Raw genomic sequence first — 22,582 nt, forward strand, 5'->3', positions numbered from 1 at the left:
ATTTTGTTTCTAACACAAATATAATATATAGAAATGGAATGAATTTTTCCCTGGGACAATCCAAAACCCTTTCCAGCTCAGTGTGGGATTCCAATATTTTATGCAAGTGCCATGGCATATACAAGGTTGGGAATCATTGTCAGAGGCCTGTTTTTTTTTTTTTTTTTTAAATGTGGACTAGGACACAACTGGAATGTAGCTACCATGAGCTGGTAACTGTTGAAACTGCACAATAAGGATGGGGATTCTCATGTGAACATAGAAACTTGTATCAGGTACATTATTTAGGTAGAAAAAAGCAAGGCACAGTGTGTCCAATATGTTACCATTTGTCTAAAAAAAATGGGTGGGGACCATTAAAATATATTTCTGTCATTGGCTTGTTTGTGAAAAGACATCTGTGGAAGTGTAACAGGGTGGTCCCCAGGAAAGGGGGAGGTTCCCTGCCCCACCCAAGGGAGAGTGGAGCTGAGCAGGAAGAGGAGAAGCTGCAGAAGAGACTGAGGAAGGAAGCAGGATGGAGCCAGGAGACCTGGAGGAGGCGCATGGAGCCTAGAGACATGTGAAGAAACTGCGCTTGTCTTTTGGTCGTGGACTGGGTGACACAGATGTGGGTGAGACCCGTGGGGAGGTGACCATGGCAGCTTTTATCTTGATGTTGATTTTGCTCTTTTCCTTCCGGGCTTGTCCAGTTGTTTGTGACCCTTTTCTGTGGGCCCCCACTGGAAGATGCTTTAGACTTGTGGCAGGCCTTGGGGCCTTGCTCTGGGCCGATCCCATTTGGATGGACTTTTACCCACGAGGGGACAGGTAACTTTGGGTACTTGATTTAGAAACTAGATTATATGCCTTTCCTGTATTGTTTCCTAGTTGTATTAAAGTTCCTTCCCATTAAAGTCTCATATGTTTTGTGTTGATGCGGCGGATGGCAGAACCCATTTAGAATAGGCAGGTTTGCGGGTTTGGGCTGCCCCTCTCCCTGTCCTATAACACTATAACAGAAGGATATCAAGAACCTGGGATGAGACTTGAGAGACTCGACAAGGAGGCTGAGCTAAGTGGGCGATCTTTTATTTAAAATTTTTTTTAAAGATTTATTTATGCATTCAAGAGCTGGGGTGCAGGCCAGAGATGTGGGGAGTGAGAGGCTTCACCAGAGACAGCGTGGGGAGCAGAACAGGCAGATTGACCTAAGTACATTGCTAAGGGGAGCAGCGGGCGAGACAGGAGAGGTCTGCCTCGCCATACGGGTTTCTCTCTGGCCAGCCTGGGATCGAACTCGTGCTGCAAAGGCTGCAGATTGCTTCATAGCGCTGTGCTTAACCCCTCGCGCCGCCAGGGAGGCTAAGTGGGCGACTTTGAACTAAGAATGCTCACCCTGAACTCAAAGAGAGCCGTGGCACACTCAATCGGTAGCCGAGGTTTGAAGTGTATGGGTCCTTCTGGTTTGGGGGGCACGGAGGACACCGGGGAACGCCGGCCTGGGGGCAGAGGTCGGTCCTGGGCCCTTGGAGAGAGCAGCTTGGGCTGGGAGTGGCTTTCGGGTCCGCCACCAGGGGGCAGTGAAGCCCGCTCTTGAAGACGGGCGGGCGGAGCGCCCGAGGCAGGTCCTGCCTCCAGGCCCGCCCCGCAGCAGAGGCTGAAGTCCCAGCTCACATTCCCAGGCCCCTGTGGTACCTTCTGCTGCAGCCACGTGGAACTCCGCTGGGGAGGGGGGCACCTCACTCTTCCTGGGGAGCCTGCCCGATGATGGGGTAGCCTCACCCCCTCCCTCCGCCCCCGCTGAAGAACTTCTCCAAGTTCAATATTGGCCGTAATTGCGTGAGGTGGGTCAAGCCATCAGACCCATTTTATAGAGGGGAAAACTGAGGCGTGGAGAGGCTAGGTGACTTGTCCAAGGTGACCAGGAATGGTCACCCAGGACACATGCCTGGCCAGGCCACCCTCAGAACCTGAGTGTTAACCAAACCTTGGTTTCTGCACTGAACTCCAGGTTTTTGCTTGACTTCCCCTCCAGAATCCCCTCCACGCCGCGCCACAGGGCGCTCTGGAGACTCTCAGGGGGCGGATCGCTACATACCCTTCCTCAGGCTCTTCCTGCCCTCAGGATCCAGTGCATCAGTCCACTCACCCCAGCTCTCTGGCATCATCTTGACCCAGGATCCCCCTTAACTCCAGCACACTTTCCTTCAGCCTGAAGAAAATCCGCTTATCCTGTGCATTTGCCATTTCTGCCTCCCTCTCTTATATAGTTCATTCTTACACTTCCTCCAGGGAGCCCTCCCACACAAGTTCAGGTCCCACACAAGTTCAGGTCCCAAATTAAATGCCATTTGAGCTCCTGGTCTCAGATGTATTTCATATCTGTAATGATGTCACCATTTCTAAACACCAATCACCCTTTTTTTTTCTTCTTAGAGCTATTTCTAAACCATCAGCAAGTCCCGTGGAATATACCCTGAAGACACCTTTGAAATGTCTTACCTCCTCCCCACTAGGTCCCTTCATGTCTTGTCAGGTTTTCTCACTGCTATCCCGTTTTCACCTTTGCCCTGCAATGGCCAGAGCCACCCTGCTAAGAGTCTGCCTCCCCACTAGAATGGAAGTCTGTAAAGGCAAGAAGCCCAGGACAGTGCAGAGCAGGGCTCAGGTGGCCCCTTCACTGCTCCTCCCACGAGACTGTCCGCTCCTGATGGTGGGGTCTGTGTCCACCCTGTGCACCCAGCCCCAGTGTAGAGAAACTCAGGTCCCGGGGAAGGAACGTGTCCTCGATCTCCCCAGGCGGGTAGCAGAGCCAGTCCCAGCAGCAGCTCGCCTGCAGGCTCTGTGCATCAAGCAGCCCTCTCCCCCAGCACACGAGAGACCAGGCCTTTTTGTTCACTGAGTCAACACAGTTTATTACTGAACTGCACTTTCACCTTCACACAGACTATTTCAAAGAGCTGGAACAAGTGTGGGGTGGGGGTTGGGGGAGGGACAGGTGCCCCTCAGGAGCCAGGACCCCCAGCTGGCTTCCCTGGACCAGGGCAGGGGAGGGAGCGTCAGGCTGTTCAATCTCCGGGCACCAGCTCTCCACGTGCACACGCACAGCAAGCCAGCAGCTCCTCACACATAAATACAGACACGCTTAACAAAAATAGTATATCATCTTCACAAGGAATAAAAACTAGTCTCAAATATGTACAGCAGAGAGCCTGGGGTAGCCAGGGCTAGGCCAGGACCCCCAGGGATGAGACAGGCCGTGAGTGGAGCAGAGGAGAGAGGGAGGCCTGAGGGGCTCCTGGCCAGGCCACTCTGACCTTGGCAGCGCGCTGCCCAGGCTGAAGGGGGTGGGACAAAAATGTTTGGCCAGGCAGGACTGGGCCCTCCAGTCAGCCCCACCTGTAACCCCTGTACCAGGCTCTCCTTCCTGCCCTTCCTGCCTGAGGTAGGGAAGACCCTAGGACTTCCACGGCTGCTCCCTGTAGCTCTTTTCACCTCTGGGCCAAGGCCCCTAAACTCCTGGACCCCATGAACAAGCAGCCCAAGGCAAAGATGCCACAGGCTGATCTCCGTGCAGGAAGCGAGGCAGCTGAGGCCATAAACAGCTCTGGGGCACCTGTCTTGGGCCCAGTTGGTCCCTCAGTGGAGGTCATGGGAGCCGGGGAGGGGAAGGGAACTAGGATGGTGCTAAACTGCAAGGGCCACCCAAGCTTTGGCATGGGTGCGTCCTGCAGCTAAAGCCCCTGCCCTCTGGGTGGGGCTGGCCTCTAGCCAGAGGTCTCTGGAGGAGACTGGAATGGGGCGGGGGGGGGGGGACTTTGGCCAGGTCAGGGGTGAGGAGGGGGTCCTGATTCTTGCTTCTTTTCCTAAGCAGCCTGAATCCCTAATTAGTCAGAAGTGGCCCCTAAGTGGCTTTGGGGAGTGGGGAATGAAAGGAAGAGAACCCAGGTCCTGGGGTGGGAGGGTAGGAAGTGATCAATTCTGAGGCCACAAACATCAAAACGAAGGCAATCTAGTCTCTCCTTCTGGGAAAAAGGTCAGAAAACTCTCCATCTCCCTGGCAGGAAAGCATTCTTGGGGTAGCTAAGGGATAAGGGGGTTCCACCAAATCGGTAGGGCCCTCCAGCCCCCAGCCACTACCCTCACGCCTGCCAGCTTCCATGGGGCAGATTTGGGGGAAACTGTGGGTTTTGAGGCCAGGAGAACTGAAGTGAGGGGGAGGGCAGCTCTCACAGAAGCGTGGTAAATTCTAGAAAACTAATTGCTGGGGACCAGGTCTAGGCCCAACCCTGTGATGGGTGGGTAGGTGGCCGTGGGCTGCGTGTAGTGGTTCTCCTGGTGGCAATGGTGGCTAGATGGAGGATGTGGTGGGGACAGGAGGGGGTGGGAGGGTGAGTGGGTGGTCAGTGTCTGGTCATTTCCGACTGAAGAGTGAGCCCAGCAGAACCACGCCGGCCACAGTCATGCCCGTCAGCAACCAGCGGTTGAAGCGTTCCTGGCCCTTCCGGCTCTCGGCCGCCGCGTTGTTTCCATAGAGATCCACAAAAGTATCCTGGAGGGAGAGAGAAGGAAGATGCTGTCTGAGTGCTGAACAGTAGTGTGGGGGGTGGGGGAGAGGGGCCATCTGCACGCAGCGTCCTGGCTGACTCGTAAACTGCAGCCATCAGGTCCCACTCGGGGCGAGATAAAGGGTTAAGGGCTGCCTTCTTTCTGGCTACTACCTGGGGGCCCAAGTTATTTTATTGCTGAGAGAACAGGTGCAGGAGCAGGCGCGCTCTGAGGCTGGAGCGCCGGGGAGTGGACTTGAGGTGGGAGAGAGATGGGCAGGGCCAGGGAGCTGAGCAGTGTGTGGCCGGGAAGCCACGGAGGAGCTTGGAGTCAAGTGGGAGGGCTGTGCGGAGCCAGCAGGTCTCAGCCTCTCCCCTGCTGGGCAGGAGGGAGGGCAGAGGGCCAGGGGTAAATTCCCAGAGTGGTTCGGGGCAGAGGGGCCTGGGACTCAGTCAGAGGCTCCTTCTTCCTCTGGAGGGAGCACTGGGCCAGGCAGGTTGATGGGTGGGCAGAGAAGCAGAGAGATGCAGGACTGGGGTGGGGTCTATGAGGCCTTGCCCCTGTCCCTCACTCCAGGGCAAGACTCCAGGCCCAGGAGGTGAGCAGCAGCCGCCCGCCATGAAGCTCGTCAGCAGGGAGGCCCATGGCCTGGGGGCTACAGGTGAACCAGCCAGCCCAGGGCAAAGCCTGCCATGGGGCAGCCAGAGGGGAGCTTGGCTTTAATGAGTAAGCTTTGCACCCCATTTGTCATTTAATCCTGTCACCAGCACTGCAGGTCAGGCTGTCTACCCTCATTTATGCACTAGGAAGTTGGTTCTCTGAGCGTCAAAGGACTTGATCACCCAGTTTGGTCAGTGATGAAACCAGCATCCCAGCCGGGCTTTCGAGGTCAGTGCGCTGTGTGTGTCCGGGGAGTGAACGGGGCACTGGCCGGTTCCGGAGCTCCGAGTTTGTGCCTCTACAACAAGAGCTCTCCCCCAGCCCTGCACTGCCACTTAGTTCCAACGGGTTGAGTAGTGGCTGCTCCCTCAGACAGGGCCTGGCATTTCCAGTGGGCCCCAGATCCCACCAGACCACCGTGCTCGCTGTGACAGCTGCCTGGCCCCATGCCGAGGAGATCACGGCACCCTGGTGCCTCGTCTTCTACCAGTTCCTCCCTGTACCTGGACAGCCAGGGCCTCATCTGTTCAGATCCCTGCCATGGTGACGGCAGAATCCTCAACATTTATGAAGCCAGAGGGAGGCCACAGGGACCATAAGCCAGCCCTTACCGTCTCAGGGGAAAACCGGCAGGCAGGGAAAGCCCCTCCATCAAGAGTCACCCCAAGCTCTCAGCCTTCCCCAGGCTTTCCCTCCCACTGGGAATGAAGCCTTCACTCCTTGCCATGCCAGCAAGGCCAGCTCCTGGCCCCTCCCCGTGGCAGAGTCACACCAACCTTGCTCTTCTCTGAACATCAGCTGAGCTCGGGAGCTTACTGTTTGCTGCCAGGAGCACCTGACCTTAGATTATCTACCCCCACCCCCAGCCTCGCTCCCAACTGCTCAAATGCCATCTCCCCAGAGGGGCCTTGCCTGGCCACCTTATCTAAAATGGCACCTGCCCCTACCTTGCTCTACCTGTCCCTTACTTTGTTTTCTCTTTCTTCTCAGCACTTTTCTTTTTTCTTTTTTAAGATTTATTTACTTAATGCATACAAGAGCTGGGGTACAGACCAGAAGTGCGGGGAATGAGAGGATTCACCAGAGACAGTGGGGAACAGAACAGGCAGACTGAGTGAAATAAACTGCTGAGGGGACCAGTGGGCGAGATAGGAGCGGTCTGCTGCGCCAAGTGGGTAGCTCCCTGGCCAGCCAGGGCTCGAACCTGTGCTGCAGAGGCAGCGGATAGTGCTGTGCTTAACTCCTTGCGCCACCAGGGAGGTCCTCAGCACTTTCCATAAGCAGATTCTACACTTTTATTATTTTGATTTGTCTTCTGCATTGGAGGTGGCTGATGAGGGCAGTGAAACTGTTTCCTCTCCAGTGCCTACAGCAGCGCCTGGCACCTAGCTGGTGCTCAATAAAAACAGGCGCAGGAAGGGACTACACGTCTAAGTGCGGGTGTTGCTATCCTATTTCATTTTCATCAGCCTCCCCGGAGGTAGAAATCTGAGCCCCATGTGACAGATAAGACAATAGAGGTTTAAAGTAGGGAGATTTGCCTGGGATCACCCTGCTAACAGGTGGTAGGACCAGGACCAGACCAGGACTGCCTGGCTCCAAAAGCAGTGCTGCCACAGCCCGCTTTCCCCATGTGGGGCCAGGAGAACCCGTCCTATCAGTATGCTCAATGGAAAAGGGATGTGGGGGTGCAGCTGAGGTGGGGACCTGGGCCTGGGGAGAACAGGGCAGTGGCTGGTGGCAGCAGCTAACCTCCTAATTCTGCCATACACAGCCGGCACAGATCTGCTTCCCTAGCTTTCCCTCTTCACCCGGTGAGCCTCCACAGGTCTTGGCAGACAAGAAAATTCTTAGGGAAGTTTTTACTTTTCCGGCCCCAAGTGAAGTAGACGCAGGTAAAGCCACAAACAAGATCGATCTGTGATAGGGGACAGTGCTGGGCTGTGGGAGCACCAGAGAAATGACGCCAGGGCCAGAAGGCCCTGCTGATCCCAAGGGGCCAAATGTCCCACAAGAAACCAGTGACACTGGGGCTGCAGCCAAAGTGAGAGGCCTGGCTCCCTGTATGGGAACTTTCCTGAAGCAGAGGGCTGGCAGCCACAGGAAATTTTCGGCTCTGGGGCTGGGCTGGAGTAAACAGGCTCTGTCCCTCCAAGGGCACAAAGCACTCACTGTCCAGGAACAGTCATTCCAGGGTGGAGGGAACATTCTCAGTTCAGCACCATAGAGAACAAGGCTCTGATCTGCCCAGCCCCCATGTGTGCATTCCTGGCCAGGACAACCTTCATCTCTACTTTAGGAGCTCCTTCTCCGGGGGAGGGGAGGCAGATTCCCAAGGGCCATGGATTCTGGGGATTGCTTTTGCAGAGAGAACATGAACAAAATGGGGCGTGCTGTTCCAGGGCGGGTGCCGGGGAGGCAGTGGTGTGGGTATATTTAGCCCACGGTTCACACGACACACTTGGAAACAAACACAGCCATTTTCTCAGCAGGCGACTGCTCTGGATAAATAAACAGGATTGCAGAGCAGCCCAGTCTGGAAAAGCAGAGATAAGCCCCCATTGCTCCTCAGTGGCTCCCAGTGGTTTAGGCCAGAGAGGGCATAGTGAGGGGTAAAGGTGGGTTGCAGAGGGGTCTCTGAAGTCACAGGTATCCAGGAGACCCAGGCCTGAGAGATTGTCTGCTTCCAGCGTATGAGTTAGAGCAAAATGCAGGGAATTTCTCTTTGTCACTGTGACCACCACTTTGGGGGTTCCCTGCAGGAATTTTCAGGGTCACTGGAGCGGAATCATGGATTCCTAGCAAGGTAGATCCCACAAGTCAGCAAGGCCAACCCACCTGCTCATTCTAGTTTCACACAGCCAGTTTGTGGCACAGCCTGGACTAGGAATAATTGGGGTCTCCTGATTTGGTACAGGGGCCCTTGAGATCTGTGAATAAGAACCAAGATTCCCAGAAGCCAAGGCTGTGACCACTTTTAAGGTCCTGCCTTGTGGGTGGAATGGCCTCACCCCACGTGCTCCAGCCTGCTTTGTGCCCCTGTGCAGCTGCCAACACTGTGACCCCCAAGTGGTCACCCTCTATACTCCTCCACCCTCCCTCAGCTAGCCCACCCCTATTCAGGTTACAAGACTCTACTTGGAGCCCATCTTCCAAGAGACCTTCTCTGCTGTCTCGCCCTCGACTCCGGAATGAAAGGCTCCTTTGTGCTCCCAGAGTCCAGACTTTTACTCACCCCTTCGGCAAGTATCAAGCACCTCCCACGGCCCAAGATGGGCTCTGGAGACCGCCAGTGGACAAGACAACCAAGGCGCTGCCTTCCCAGAGTGTGTGTTCCACCGCCAGGCTTTCTCAACGGGGCGATACTACCTCCAAGGGGGCAAAGCACAGAATTCTTGGGTACTGCAGCTCGCGGCTCTCCACAGGGCCACGCTACGTAAAGACATACGCAGTGCAGCGGTGGGATTCAGATGGGAGGACAATTAGCACAAAGGGGTTTTAAAAGTCTCCTAGGAGCTTGCGGGGCTGATAAGGGGAAAGAGGTGGGGAAATACAGTCCTAGGGGGAAGCAGAAAGGAGCACTGAAGGATGACAAGAAACAAGACCCTTTCAGAGATGATGGGCTTTGAAGAGGAGGCATGGAAGGCGATGGGTGCGGGCGGAGATGGGTGCGGGCGGAGTGGCCAGCGTCTCTCTGAGGAAGTGAGGTTTAAGCTGAGACCTGAATGACAAGGTGTGGGGGGCCGGTGGGGGGGTGGGGCAAGGGAAGATCAAGTCTTGGATGACTGTATTTAACTTACCTGACTAACACTATAAATAATATGATTTTGGGCCTCTCCGGTGGTGTAGCGGGTTGAGCGCTGGGCTGTGAAGCTGCCCGCAGCCTCTGCAGCACCGGTTCAATCCCCAGCCGCCAGGTGAGGGTCCCACATGGCGCTGCAGACCTCTCCTGCCGCCCGCTGCTCCCCTCAGCAGTGTACTTCGGTCCTTCTGCCTGCTCTGCTCCCCGCTCTGGCTCTGGTGAATTCTCTCACCCTCCCGCGCTTCTGACTGTACCTAGTGCTTGTATAAATAAATAAATAAATCTTAAAATAAATAAATAATATGATTTAGAAAAGCTTCTCTTTGTTCAAAATGCTAATAAAAGTATAATCCATCGGGCCTCCCCTGGTGGCGCAGAGGTTGAGCGCTGGGCTGCGAGGCTGCCTGCAGCCTCTGCAGCGACGGTTCATTCCCCGGCCTCCAGCGAGGGGCCCACCAAAAAAAAAAAAAAAAGTATAATTCATCACTATTTAAAAATAAATATATTTGAAGAAATAATTTGATAGTATTTTTCAAAATATCAAAATACAACTCCTCAATGGGTGCAAAGTTTAGTTTGGGATGATAGAAAAGTTACAAAATGAATAATGGTGATGGCTGCACAAGGGCGCGACAGTGCCACCCCTGTATGCTTAGAAATGATTACAGTGGCAGATTTCATATTATGCGTATTTTATCACAATAAAAATACAGAAAATAATCTTGGGTAACAAAAGAGCATGTTCCAGCAGAGGTAACAAGTGCAAAGGACCTCAGGTGGGAAGGGGAGGTCCCTGTGTTAGTGTGTTGGCCTCCCCCCCCATTCTGGGGGCTCTCCCTAGGCAGGGGCAAAGTCTGACCCTTGTCTGAAGGGGAGTGGGGTTGGGGTGGGGGTGGGGGTAGAGGGGCCCCACCCTGACAGGCATGGACTGACCTCTGCGAGATTTTGGCCTAGAGGCAGCCACCTGAACAATGTGGGTGCCTGTAGTTACTGCACCGGAGAAGGCAGGGGAAAGACTGGCACCGTGATGCCCTGGGGACAGCACCAACCCTGCCAGGCCGGAAGTACAGTCCTTGCCTGAGTGTGGCCGCCCCCACTTCTCCTCTGCGCACGTCCTTGCTTCTGCCCAGCGTGTGGCTTTCAGAGGCACTTCCCCTCGCTGGTCCAGTGTCCTCACTTGCCAAATAACTTCTTACAGCAGTTCCCCTTTACTGCACATCTGAATGTTTTAACCTGTGCCAGGCACTGAGCTAGACCCTGTTACCCTGACTAGACTCTACTCCCCGATTCTCATGACTCAGGGTCACCCCGATTCTCAGGACTCCCTGAGTCCTGTCTCCCCCACTAGACTGAGTGGTGCTGCACTTGGAACACTGCAGGTGCCACTCTCAATGAATCTATTTTCTTTCTTTCTTTATTTTTCAAAAGGCAAGTGCAGTTTCTCTTTCTTTTTTTTTTTTTAAGATTTATTTATTTATTTATTTATACAAGCACTGGGTACAGTCAGAAGCGCAGGAGGGTGAGAGAATTTACCAGAGTCAGAGCGGGGAGCAAAGCAGGCAACGGGACTGAAGCACACTGCTGAGGGGAGCAGCGGGCGGCAGGAGAGGTCTGCGCGCCATGTGGGACCCTCCGGTGGCCGGGGAGCAGCCGGGGATTGAACCGGCGCTGCAGAGGCTTCGGGCAGCTTCGCAACCCAGCGCTCAACCACTGCGCCACCGGGGAGGCCCTAAATGAATCTATTTTAGATGAGCAAATGGAGGTCAGAGTTCCCTCATGATCTAGGAAGCGGTGGGACTGGGATTTGTCTGAGTTTTGGCCTCTGGTTCGTTCTGATGCCGCCTCAGTCCCTGCCATGTCTCCCCACAGAGAACCTAACCTCAGTGGCAGCACTGGCAGCTGATGTTTCCTGGCCCCTGGGGTGCTGTAGCTCACGTAACTGTCTCTACACTCTGCCTGTCAGTAGGTTTTAACTCACCTGACAGCTGGTGCACCAGAGGCCTGCAGATGATCTGCGACCTGCCCCAGGTTGTCCAGCAATCTGGTGACCTGGCTGGCTTGTGTGCACCAGTGCCTTTGCTCCCAACCCCTGTCGCTGACCCGGGCGAGCTGCATGCACTTCTATTACAGAAGGAGGTAAACTGAGGCACAGAGATACTGACAGACTGGCCCAAAGTAGGGTGTGTGTGTGTGTGTGTCAGTATGAAGTGACAACATGTGCAAGCAGCAAAGCCTCTATTCTGAGCCAGGGCTATAGTCCTAGTCCCTCTAGAAGGGGGAAGGTGGCCTGAGGTCATCAGCTGAATGAATGAGCTCTGGCCCCCAGTCAGCTGAGGGGAACTGGGTACCACAGGAAAAGGATGTGACGAAGACCAGGAGGGAAAGTGAAACCCTTCCGTCCTGGCTTTAGTGGGGAACAAGCGCCTATGCCAGACGGGCCCTTCCTTCCTCTAGGGTGACGCTGGAGGGGCCAGGCCCACTACTTCCTTCCTGCTTGGTTATTTTGGGAAAGAGGTAGGTGGAGAAGAGGAAGGGGCTCCGAGTAGCTCAGGGAAAGTGCCAGGGACATCACGATGTACCTTGCCCCAGCCTTGCCACGGCCCTGCACAGGCAGGTCTTGAGTCACTTGCAGAGTCCCTTTCTGCTCTTGGCTTCAGTTTCCCTAGGGGAGAGGCTGATAAATGCCTGCTGAGTAGACAGACAAGGCCTGGTTAGGAGATCCCTCAGAGATGGCAGGAAGGGGGGTGGGGCAAATGGAGAGGCCTTATCACTCTTGGCAGGGAGCTGCAGCTGGCTACTCGGAAGAAGTGAGGTTTGTGGTTGGAATCCACTTCCCTTGGCTTTCCCAGGGGAGCTGTTGGCCTCAGCATTGTGAGAGGAAAGCAGACTCTCTTCTTTATCCTGGGGGAACATGGGCCTGGATGTGGGCAACTCAGAGAGGCAGCTAAGTGGGGCAGGGGCAGAGCGATGGTAGTCAGTCTGCACGGGGGCTGACACTTCAATCTAGCCAGTCCAGCTGTGGGCACCACTGTAAGCCTCTCTACTTCCAAGCCTCAGTTTCTCCTGCTGTGACACCACCCAGCAGTGGTGGTGCGATCAGGGGATGAAGCACTTGAAGCAAGGTGACCCTGGTGTTACTGGCTGAAGAGGGTGACATGGTAGGCCCAGCCCATCTGGGTCTTAGGGAATATTTGGAAGTAGCCTCACAAAAAACTTCATGTTCATCTTTCTCAAACTCTACCCCTGTCAGCTGCCAGCCTTTCCTCCCCGCCTCCTCCCCCACCATTAGTTCTAAGAAGCTAAGTCTGACAGATGCGCTCATTTCTCAGAAAAGGAAGTGGTTGTGCCGGGAGGAGATAACACCTCCGCTGGGGAATCTAGAAAGCTATCGGCCCAAGCAGTGCACGCGTGGGCTCTCCACCTCCTCAGCTCAGAGCCAGGGTGCTAGGCTTGGAGGCAGGGGGAGAGAATTCAGAAAAGCCTTCACTGGAGGCACAGATGCTCACTTAAGGGCTCACGCGCTCCTTCCCTGAGAGTGATGGCTGACAGTTACTGAGCACTACAGCATGCCAGGCACAGGGCTAAGAGCTTTGTCATGTATATGAAGTCACTTAATCCTCACCACAGCCCCGTGGTCATACAGTTCATAAAGGGCAGAGCTGGGGTTTGGAGCAAGGCCTCAGCACTCCACACTCCTGCGTGGCTGCTGCATGCTCATGTACATTCTTCCCCTGGAACTCCAAGGTCCACCCTCATCCCAACCATCTTTCATCCCACCCCCAGGGACGCCTTATTCTTTACAAGTAGATGGTCACAGCCTTTATGGTCTCCCACTGCCCACGGAGAGGACTATGGCTCACCCTTGAAACAGAGACTGAACTTATGGCACCCATCCAACTTTCCACCTAACATTCCCACATCCAGATGGGCTGGGAGAGGTGGCATGCCCAGGTCACCCAGTGAGTCTGCTTCCCTGCAGATGGGCCATACCCGTGGGAGTTCACCATCACCTCCAGGGCAGGCTCTGCTAATGCTCTTATGACAAGGGGCTCCCTTCTCTCAGATGAAGCATTTCCTCCCTGCTGGGAAGCTGAAGCCTCTTTCCCTCTCTCCCTCAACTGGCCGGCCTTAGTGCTGGCCCCCTCTCCTCTGCTTTTCTCTTCCAGCTCTGTACCCAGGTTACCCAAGAGGACAACATGGGCTGGCAAAGGAAGTTTTGCTTCGCTCTGGGCCCTGGACCAGGTGCTGCTCCTTTTTGAGTATCAGTTTCCTCATCTGGAAAACGGTGGTGTCATCTGGTTGAGGTCAAGGCTGTTAAGACAAATTAACTTCCATTCTCCACCAAGTTGGCTGCCAGAACAAAGAAAAGGCAGGTACCCGATAAGTCTTGCAGCCAAACTAGGTTTAGTTTAAAGCCCCATCTGTAAAATGGGATTAAAAATATACTTTTTTCCCCACAAGGACATTATGAGGATCAACAGTACACACTGAAGCTCTCAGAACTGTGAGCAAGGTGCAGAAGATGCAGCTATCATTACTGTTCTATGGTCAGACCAGGCTCAGCTCCAGTCTTAGAGTCTTCCCAGTGGCTGCAAGGGCCTGAGTGTGCAAGTCTATCTCAGGCTAGGCTACATCATTCCTCACATGACATCTTCTGTTTAGCCTCAGGACCTTTGCACGCGGACCCTTCTCTCCTACTTATCTCTTAGGTCTTAACCTACAGGTCACTTCTTCAAGACTTTCTGCTCTTCCTCCCCACACCCCCCCAAGTGTCCTTCAACTCTCTTGCCAGTTTCTTGAATTGCTCATTTTTGACCCTGAGCTCTGTCCCCTCACCCTAGGCCAGTGCTAGGCCCAGAGAAGGGTCCAGCCCCTGAGGATGGTTGACAAGGGGAGAGTGAGGAGGAGGGAAGAAAGGCCAGTTCCCTGTCTCCATCCCAGCATCACCACCCAGCAAAACTAGAGGCCCAGAGATACCTCGTATCTCCTCAGGTGATTGGGCAGGGTGCCCAGGACTCCCTGGAAACCAAATTCTCCCAGGCTTAGGAAGGGGGATGGGAAGCTCTGGGAAGGTTCTGGAAAAGCAATCTTCTGCACCGAATTGAGGCAGTAAGCAGGAGGGACTGCGGTAGCAACATCAAGGGATAGGGGATTTGTTTCTGGAGTCAACCCTTCCCTAAAATTCTGCTTCTTTCTGGGGCCTATGATGCCAAGTGCTCCAGTCTAAAGCATCCATCCCTCTGCCCTTCTGCCCAAGCTATCCCGACTCCCACTCTGGTGCTGATCAGTGCTGCGTGCTGTGAAGGAAAGGACTGGGCTGAGAGTCAGCAGTGGTGGGATTCATTCCTCAGCTCTGTCACTGGCTGGCTTCGGGTGAGTCTCTTTCCCTCTCTGGGATTTTCCCCATCTGCAAAATGAAGGGGATCTCTCGAAGGGCCCCTGCTAGTGCAGGAGCACGGGGAGGATGAAAACTAACTCCCTGGCTTCTCTCTCCGCAGTATCCAAAACACCCCGGACTCAGGGAGGACAGCAGGAGGTGACATTCTGGAATGGAGGGCTTGCCACACTTAGGTCTGCTCCTCCTCCACCTCACAGCCTGCTGAGCCTTGCCCTCCAACCTGCAGGATTCCAGGGGAAGAGGGCCATGGACACATCTATGACCCAGGGCAAGCTCCTCTGAGGGTCAGACCTTGCTGGGCTCTGCCCTGTGGCCTCAACCTCCTCACCCCAGCACCGCCTCCAACTAGTCCAGACAAGTCCCGGGTATTTTCAGCCACCTTTATCTGATCGGAAATGTTTGGAATTCCACAGCAGAAAGCAACAGCTCTGGAGGATTTGGGTACAGGAGCAAATCCCTGCAACACCCTTCCCTCCCCCCTGCCCCCCACATCTGAATGCTCACACACACACACACACCCTTGTAACCAAAAACTCAGAGCTCAGGCTCTCGAAGGGTTGCATTTCCTACATTCCAGTTCCTTCTAGTCTTCTCCCCGGTTCATGTCCACAGCAGCCCACCAGCCCCTTCAAGGGATGGCAAGATGCCTGAGCTGGTGCCAGGAGAGCTGGAGTACCCTGCAGCTGGTGATGCCGCGGGAGGGAACACCTGGTGTTCTGTCAGCACCCACAGCACCACCAGCGGCAGAGGCCCAGCACCACCAGTGGGAGGCCCAGGAGCAACTTGCTGTTCCCAGAGATGATGAGTTCAGTGCCCTCCTGAGTAGATGGGCAACAGACCCAGAGGAGGGAGGTGAAGGGGCTCCCCACAAGGGCCTCTTGATCACTGAAATTCAACAGAGCGGGGCTCAAACCCAGCTTGGTGACTACCTACTTAGGGAGACTGGGGAAGACGCTTCACCCCCTTTATGCCCAGTGTCCTGTCAGTGAGGGAGAACAGTTCTACTCACTTCACAGCCCTGGCAGTAAGAATTAAATGGGCCATGAAAGTCCTCAATAAATTGGCTGTTTTTATTTTGTATAGCTATAAATAAGTGGCCCCATGTGTACATTTCACGGTGTATCTCATTATTTGAGTTGCATATAATCAAAAATAATAGCTAATATTTTCTGAACCCCAGCTTGTAGATGTTGTCCCCTTTTTTCCAGAGAGGAAACTAAGGTGAGGTGATGAGACTCTGTCTGAGGTTACTGGTTACTCACTGAGGGTGTCTAACTCCACAGCAAGTTAAACTCGCCAGCGCAGTAGGAAAGATGAAGACGGATGTTACTAAGCTCTTCCTTCCTTTCCCCTTTCACCCACCTACCCACCCACCTGCCCCACTCTTCACAGAGGACCTTGGGGCCTGGAAGACAGCAAAGAGGCAAGTCCTCTTGTTTCCTAGGTGTCTCGAGGGTGGGAAAGGGAGAGGTGTGCTGACGGCTACTTGTGAGTCCTCCTACACCCAATTCAGTCCCTGTAAGCCCGGTCCTTTCAGAGAGATTCATTCCCTCCCTCTACTTGCTCATTATCTTGGAAACAAAAGTGATGCCCAGTAGCTCTGGTGACGCCATTAGCTGAGTTTTCTAAGACAGACCATGATCTCTTGTGTGCGTGGATTGGCGGGGTTGCAGGAAGGATCACGCAAGCCGCCCTGCTTAGTTCTGGGCGCTCATTCATTTCATGAATTTTTATCAAGTGTCCACTAAGTGCCAAGCACTGTGCGAAGTGCTGGCAATACAGCAGTGACTAAATCGGATGGAAATTCCTGTCTTCATGAGTTTATAATTCAATGGGTAGTCAGAAAATGAACATGTCAGATGGTGATAAGTGATGAAAGAAGGATAAATGAGAGAGGGGTTAGAAAGAAATATGGAAGAGGGCAGGAGTAGAGCCCATGGTCAAGGAAAGCTTCCTGAGGAGGTGACATTTGATGAAAGGTGACATTTGATCTGAATGAAGTAAGAGAATATGTACTACAGAGGGATCAGCAAATGCAAAGACCCCGAGGCAGGAACATGCTCAGGTGTTCCAAGAAAGGAAAAGACCAGCGTGGCTGAAGACAATTGAATGTGGGGAGTTGGTGGCCAGACTGTTCAGAACCTGGAAGGCCATTTAAGGACTTGGACTTGGAAACACTGCAGGGTCCTGAGCAGGGGAGAGACATGACTCTGGTTTTAACAGGTCCCTCTGGCTGCTGGGTGTAGACCTCCAGGGGCAAGGGTAGAAGCAAATGGTCTGATGAAGAGTTGATCCAGGAGAAAAGATACGGTGGCTTAGGCAGGATGGTGTCAGGGAAGCTAGTGAGAAGCAGTCAGATTCAGATTTTATTTTTAAAAGTCGAGAAGAAAGGATTTGCAGATGGACTGGATGTGGATGGTGGGACCTGCTTGCATCTCTGGCTCTCTACAAAAGGCAGGGAAGAGGCCTTTGAGGAATTTTTTCTAGCTTGATTAATGTAGGTACCCATATAAAAAAAGACAAAACCATCTCTGTCTCATGGAGCCATTTATTTGCTCATCTGAAAGGTGAATGGCAATAAGAGCTGGAAGTCTGGAGCTGAAGAGAGACAAAGGGAGAGCAGGGTAAGCCAGCTTGTGGCTGCTCACTTTCAACAGACATTATCACCTAACCACCAGGTACATGTGAGGCCACAGAGTTGCCAGGTCTGGGGTGAGGACTTTGTATTAGAAGGGAAAGGGTATGACAGCTGTGCTATGTCCAGGGCCTACCAGGCAGAAGGTGCTCAGTGAGTAGGTGAATGACTGACTGAGTGAGTCACTGAGGCTATGCCAAGAGGCCAGGGTGTGTGCAAGAACTTCCCAAGTCCTTCCAAACTAACAAGAGATAAGCCTGACCCCAGGGATTCCTCTCCTGTCATTCCATTACACTCTGGGCTGAATCTCAAGTTCCCATTCTTCTTGAACGGTACACTGTGAGGTCTGAATCACCAAAGTGGAATTTCAGAACTAGAAGGAAGCTCAACCTCATCTGACCACTCTACCCACACTTTTCAGCCATCACTGTTTTGGCCTGATCGTGGCTATTATTAACAATTTTCTATCCATTGTCTTCACTTTTTAAAACATTTAAATAAATACACTGAAAATCTTTCATCTTCCCCCCAAATCCATTCTCTCTGTATCTCCCCCCTTTTTAGTGAATGACAGCGTCATCCCTCCAGGGCTGAGATTACATCTTGGAGTCATCCTTAAATGCTCTTCAGCGCTCATCTGTCAGCAAACTCTTCTGGATCTATATTCAAAACAAACCTAGAACCCCACCACTTATCGACACCTCCACTCTATCATTTGGTCCAAGTCAGCAGTGAGCTTATTGTTTTAACAATCTCCTTAACTGTCTCCCAGCTCCTTACTTCCCTGGACGGTCCCTTTCATCACACAAGTAGCCAGAAGGGTCCTTTGCTAAGTGGTCAAAAGCTGTCCGATCAAAACGCTCTACTGCCTTTCTGCCTCGACCCGAGAAGAGCCAGAGCGTCTTACCAGGGATCACACGAATCTCCACCTTCCATCACTTTCTCTTCTGTTCACGCTGTTCTAATCAAACTCATCTCTTCTGCTCCTCAGAAACGCCTCTGGACTTGTTCCTGTTCCCTCTGTCTGGAATGTTCTTACCACACTGTTATATGGGTTACTCCCTCAGGTCATACAGATCTCTCGTCACATGCCTTAGGTCATACAGATCTCTAGTCACATGCCTCCTCCTCAAAGAGGTCTTTCCCAGTCACTATTAAAAACAAGCAAATACCAAAAACTGCCCGGCCACCGGTCACTCCTGCTATCCACTGCCTTTTTAGAGTGTAAGCTCCACGAAGGCAGATATCCCAAGCAGCTAGAATGGTGCTTGGCATAGATACTTAATAAGTACTTGCTAAATTAATAAATGAAATGAATTATTTTAACTATATAAAAAACTGGTATCACTTTGCACAAATGGAAATCAACTTAAAATAAAAACATTGTCTATTAATATATTTTTTAGAAGTCCACTGGCTTATCACCTGCAGGTTACCTTGAAGATCAATGGGCCATGTACCGACCATGATCCAACACCTTTCCCAAGAAGATATGGCGAGGCCCTGGGCAGGAGAAAGCTCAGGACAGAATCAGTCAGTCAGCTGGAGGCCAGTACAGAGCAGCCACACAGGTGTCCCCTCTGTGTCTTGGAACCACAGCCCCGCCTCCTTGCCGCCCACAAAGCAGACTCAAACAGATTGAATCTTGGGAAATGTGCAGCTAGGTTGCCCAAATAGGGCCTGTTGGAGAGGCCAGGAGCACTCTCCCCTGGGCCAGGCACAGAGCTGGCAACTCTGCTGAAGAGAACAAAGGCCAGAAGAAGAGTGTTCCAGGCTGCAGGAGCCTCATGGGACTGCGTCGTGGGGGACGGGCACGCACAAACCTGTCGGTGAGATCCATAGAGACCAGACAGCTGAGAGCAGAAATGAAAACAGGCTAGGGTCCCAAAGGGTGGCAGCTTAAATCCCGTAAACACCAGACAGACACAGACAAGGAGGTTCAGGGGCTGGCTTGGGGGGCCCATCAGGACTCAGGGAAGGATGGGTCCCTCTCACTTACCTCCCTTCTGGATGATGACTCTAAGCTGGGCTGAGTGGCACTACCAGCCATGCTACTAACTACTCCAGGCCTCAGACATTAAGGGGGAAAGAGGCAGAGCCGCCCTCCCAGCCTCCACCTTCCAGATGGTCTCTTCCAGCACCTTCCTCAGTCCCATACAGCCTGCCCTGGGCCCTTGAGGATTCCATCCCTTCTGGGAGGGGAACATCCTTTCCCATCCCCATGGGACTTAGCAAACATGGCTGCAGGTGCAGGGTGTAGAGCCAGAGCTGTTGTAACTGCCAGGTCAGCAATGCCTGACCTACATATCTCTATGGTTGGTTGCATACAAAGACAAATACCAGGGATTTCCGTTGGTGTTCACCAGTTGCAGCTGCCAAGGGAAGGCTGGGTCTTATGAGGATCTGAGTGAGCAGAGCAGGGTAGGACCTGTGGAGAGCTGGCTGGGCCAGGCAGGGGGCTGGCATCTACATTCTTTTCTGGCTCTGAGGACCTCCCTGGATTTCAGAGACAATCAAATTTTTATTTCTTTTTCTACCAGGTTTACCATAGAAGTTTTGTGGGTTTTTTTTTTTTTAAAGATTTATTTATTTATGTATATAAGAACTGGGGTACAGGCCACAGGCATGGGGGTGGGCAGTGGTAGTGGTGGTGAGAGGATTCACCAGACACAGAATGGGGAGCAGAAAAGGCAGGTCTACTGAAATACACTGCTGAGGGGAGCAGTGGACAAGACAGGAGAGGTCTGCTGAGCCATGTGGATCAGCTCCCTGACTGGGGGATCGAAGTCATGCTGCAGTAGCTGCAGATAGCTTCCTAGTGCTGAGACTTTAACCCCCTGCACCACCAGAGAGGCCCTACCATAGAAGTTTTTATACCCCCTCTTCTAGTATATTAACCTTACTCAGAGAGGGAAGTGGAGATAAGGTTCTATTTGGAAAAAGACTCCCCAAACTAAACAGCCTTTCTAATTGGGAACCACCAGCATGTGGAGTGATTCTTTAGTTACAGAAAAATCTGGGAGTTTTACATGGTGGCATGAAAAGGACCAGGGGCTCCAGAGCCAGTGGGTTTAGTCCTGCTCTGTGGCTGTTCTATTGTTATGTTAATTTAGCACCCTGGGGCCTCCTTCTCTTCTGTCAAATGTGGAGGGTGGACCAGACAATCCCTAAGGGCCTCTCCCCAACTCCAAAGTGCTATGAACCTATTCTTAAGAATTCCCCTGTGCCCTTCAGGAGAGCAGTGAAGTGTAGGGAAAATCTAGCTCTCTTAGAAGACAAGAGGCTGGGTCCTAATCCCAGCATTGTCATCTATAAACTCACTGTGTGATCTTGAATAAGTCACTTCACTCTGCGGCATCTCACTTTCTGGTATGTAAACCAAAGACTTGAAAGTATTGAAAAAGAGCACTCTAGAAAACCTTTGGTGTTATTATGCCTCCCATAAGGCTCTTTCTTTACCTGATTCTATTGCCAACCTGCAAACACCTAAGATGCTAGAGACACAAAATAGGGGAGATGGGACTCAAACCCAGGCATGACTAACGGCAGAGCCTGTGTTCTCTCACTATAGAAAAGTGGTGGAAAGAACTCGAGATTTAAAGTCAAAAGACCTTATTTTGTACCTCCTAGCATAGTCAGAAGTTGGACACAAAGAAACAGAGACAAACCTGAGTTAATGAGCCTATGCTATTACCAGTCTGGGTTTTCCTACATTTGAAAGGAGAGAGGAAGATGTACACTGTAATGTCTTAAGGATGACACGCTTCTACTTCTCAACCTGTCATCTCAGCCTCTCCCTTCTTGTCCATATCTGGTCCACCCTTCCAGATTCCCTTTGACTGGTACCTCCAGGCCACCCAGCACAGAGTCCACAGTGCTTTCCGCAGAGAGGCCATAGAGTAGGGAAGTTCAGAGTCCTAACTCTGAGTCCACATTCTTTTTTTTTTTTTTTTAATAGAGGCATGCTTTATTTATTTGTTTTGCTGGTTTGTTTGTTTGTTTTGTTTATACATGCACTGGGTACAGTCAGAAGCGCGGGAGGGTGAGAGAATTCACCAAAGCCAGAGTGGGGAGCAGAACAGGCAGAAGGACCGAAGTACACTGCTGAGGGGAGCAGTGGGCGGCAGGAGAGGTCTGCGCGCCATGTGGGACCCTCCTCCGGTGGCCGAGGAGCAGCCGGGGATCGAACCGGCGCCGCAGAGGCCGCGGGCAGCTTCGCAACCCAGCGCTCAACCGCTGCGCCACTGGGGAGGCCCTGAGTCCACATTCAAGGTCCAGACTCATAAAATGAGCATGAGACCTATCCCACAGTGCTTGACACATGTTTGCCATTTTTTAAAAAAAGATTTATTTATTTATTTATTTATACAAGGTCTGGGGTACAGGTCAGATGTGCGGGAGGGTGAGAGGATTCACCAGAGACAGAGCGGGGAACAGAACAGGCAGACTGACAAAATACACTGCTAAGGGGAGCAGCGGGCAAGACAGGAGAGGTTCTGCAGCGCCATGTGGGATTCTCGCCAGCCAGCTGGGATCGAACCAGCGCTGCAGAGTCTGCGGACAGCTTCACGGTGCGGCACTCAACTGCCTGTGCCACCAGGGAGGCCCATATTTGCTATTATTACAGATATGCTATGCTTTCTCTTTCCTCTGGACTCCTCTACCCCTTGTAGTCTTTTCCATTTACTTCGGTACATTTATTCTCTTTACTTTGAGTCTCATGAGCCAAGTTATTGAGAGATAGGTCTGTATTTCATATTCCTCTTCTCTCCCACTGAAGCAGTAAGCACATGATAGGCGTCAAAGAGTACCTGTTGCACAATTGGGAGATGGGTCCTTTCTGAAGCAGTATCAGTGGGAGCCACTGTCAATAATCACCTACCAATTCTTAGGTGTCATATGGCAGCCACACTTTGGCTACCGTGTGCTAACAACTGGGATGGGGGCTATGGGCTAAAGGGAAGTTATAGGTCCTCTTCTCTGAAGCACTCAGTGTGAGGTTGGGAAACCATACTCACCCTCTGCAGAAGGCACTAAACAATATAGAAAAGTAGAAAAGGCAGAGCACACCAGTGGACGTTACAGTGAGTGAATGAGGGCTTCTGAATCTGACGGATTGGATTTGGATTCTGTCCTTATTAGTAATGACCTTAGGACTATTATTTAACTTTCCTTACTCTCACGTTTTCTAATTTGGACAACAGGGTCAATAAGGGTTCCCAAGCAGGATTATTGTGAGGGTTAAAAATACAACACAGAGCATCCTATATCTTGCATACTGCAGGTACTCAATAAATGGCAGCCATTATATTGTCATTAGTATATTCAATCACAGGTGAATTATATCTGTAGATCCCTCTGATAGCCAATAGATTCAGACCTAGAACCAGTGACTGCAGTTCTCTGTAGCAACTAGAACTCTGGATGGAGAAAGTTCTCTTGATATAACCCTAATTAGATTTGGAAACTCTCTCCATGGAAAGGAGGCAGCTCAGTACAGATCACAGACCTCAGATCAGATGTATTCGGGTCCCTCCTGGGGACTCCATCGCTTCCT

General features: G+C 52.3%; 1 protein-coding gene across 2 annotated transcripts in view; it reads right to left on the reverse strand.

The window, feature by feature from the left end:
* Nucleotides 1-4,396: 4,396 nt before the first annotated feature.
* BCL2L1 (BCL2 like 1) overlaps nt 4,397-22,582 on the reverse strand; it is a gene marked incomplete at both ends in the record, with an annotated part of 45,510 nt that continues 27,324 nt past the window's right edge. For both annotated transcript variants that reach the window (XM_084246925.1, XM_084246924.1), the window contains one exon: nt 4,397-4,534. In XM_084246925.1, the coding sequence (XP_084103051.1) occupies nt 4,397-4,534 (138 nt within the window). The remainder of the gene's footprint in view (nt 4,535-22,582) is intronic.

The sequence above is a fragment of the Talpa europaea genome (assembly GCF_964194135.1).
Source record: "Talpa europaea genome assembly, chromosome: 11".
In the NCBI taxonomy this organism is placed as follows: Eukaryota; Metazoa; Chordata; class Mammalia; order Eulipotyphla; family Talpidae; genus Talpa; species Talpa europaea.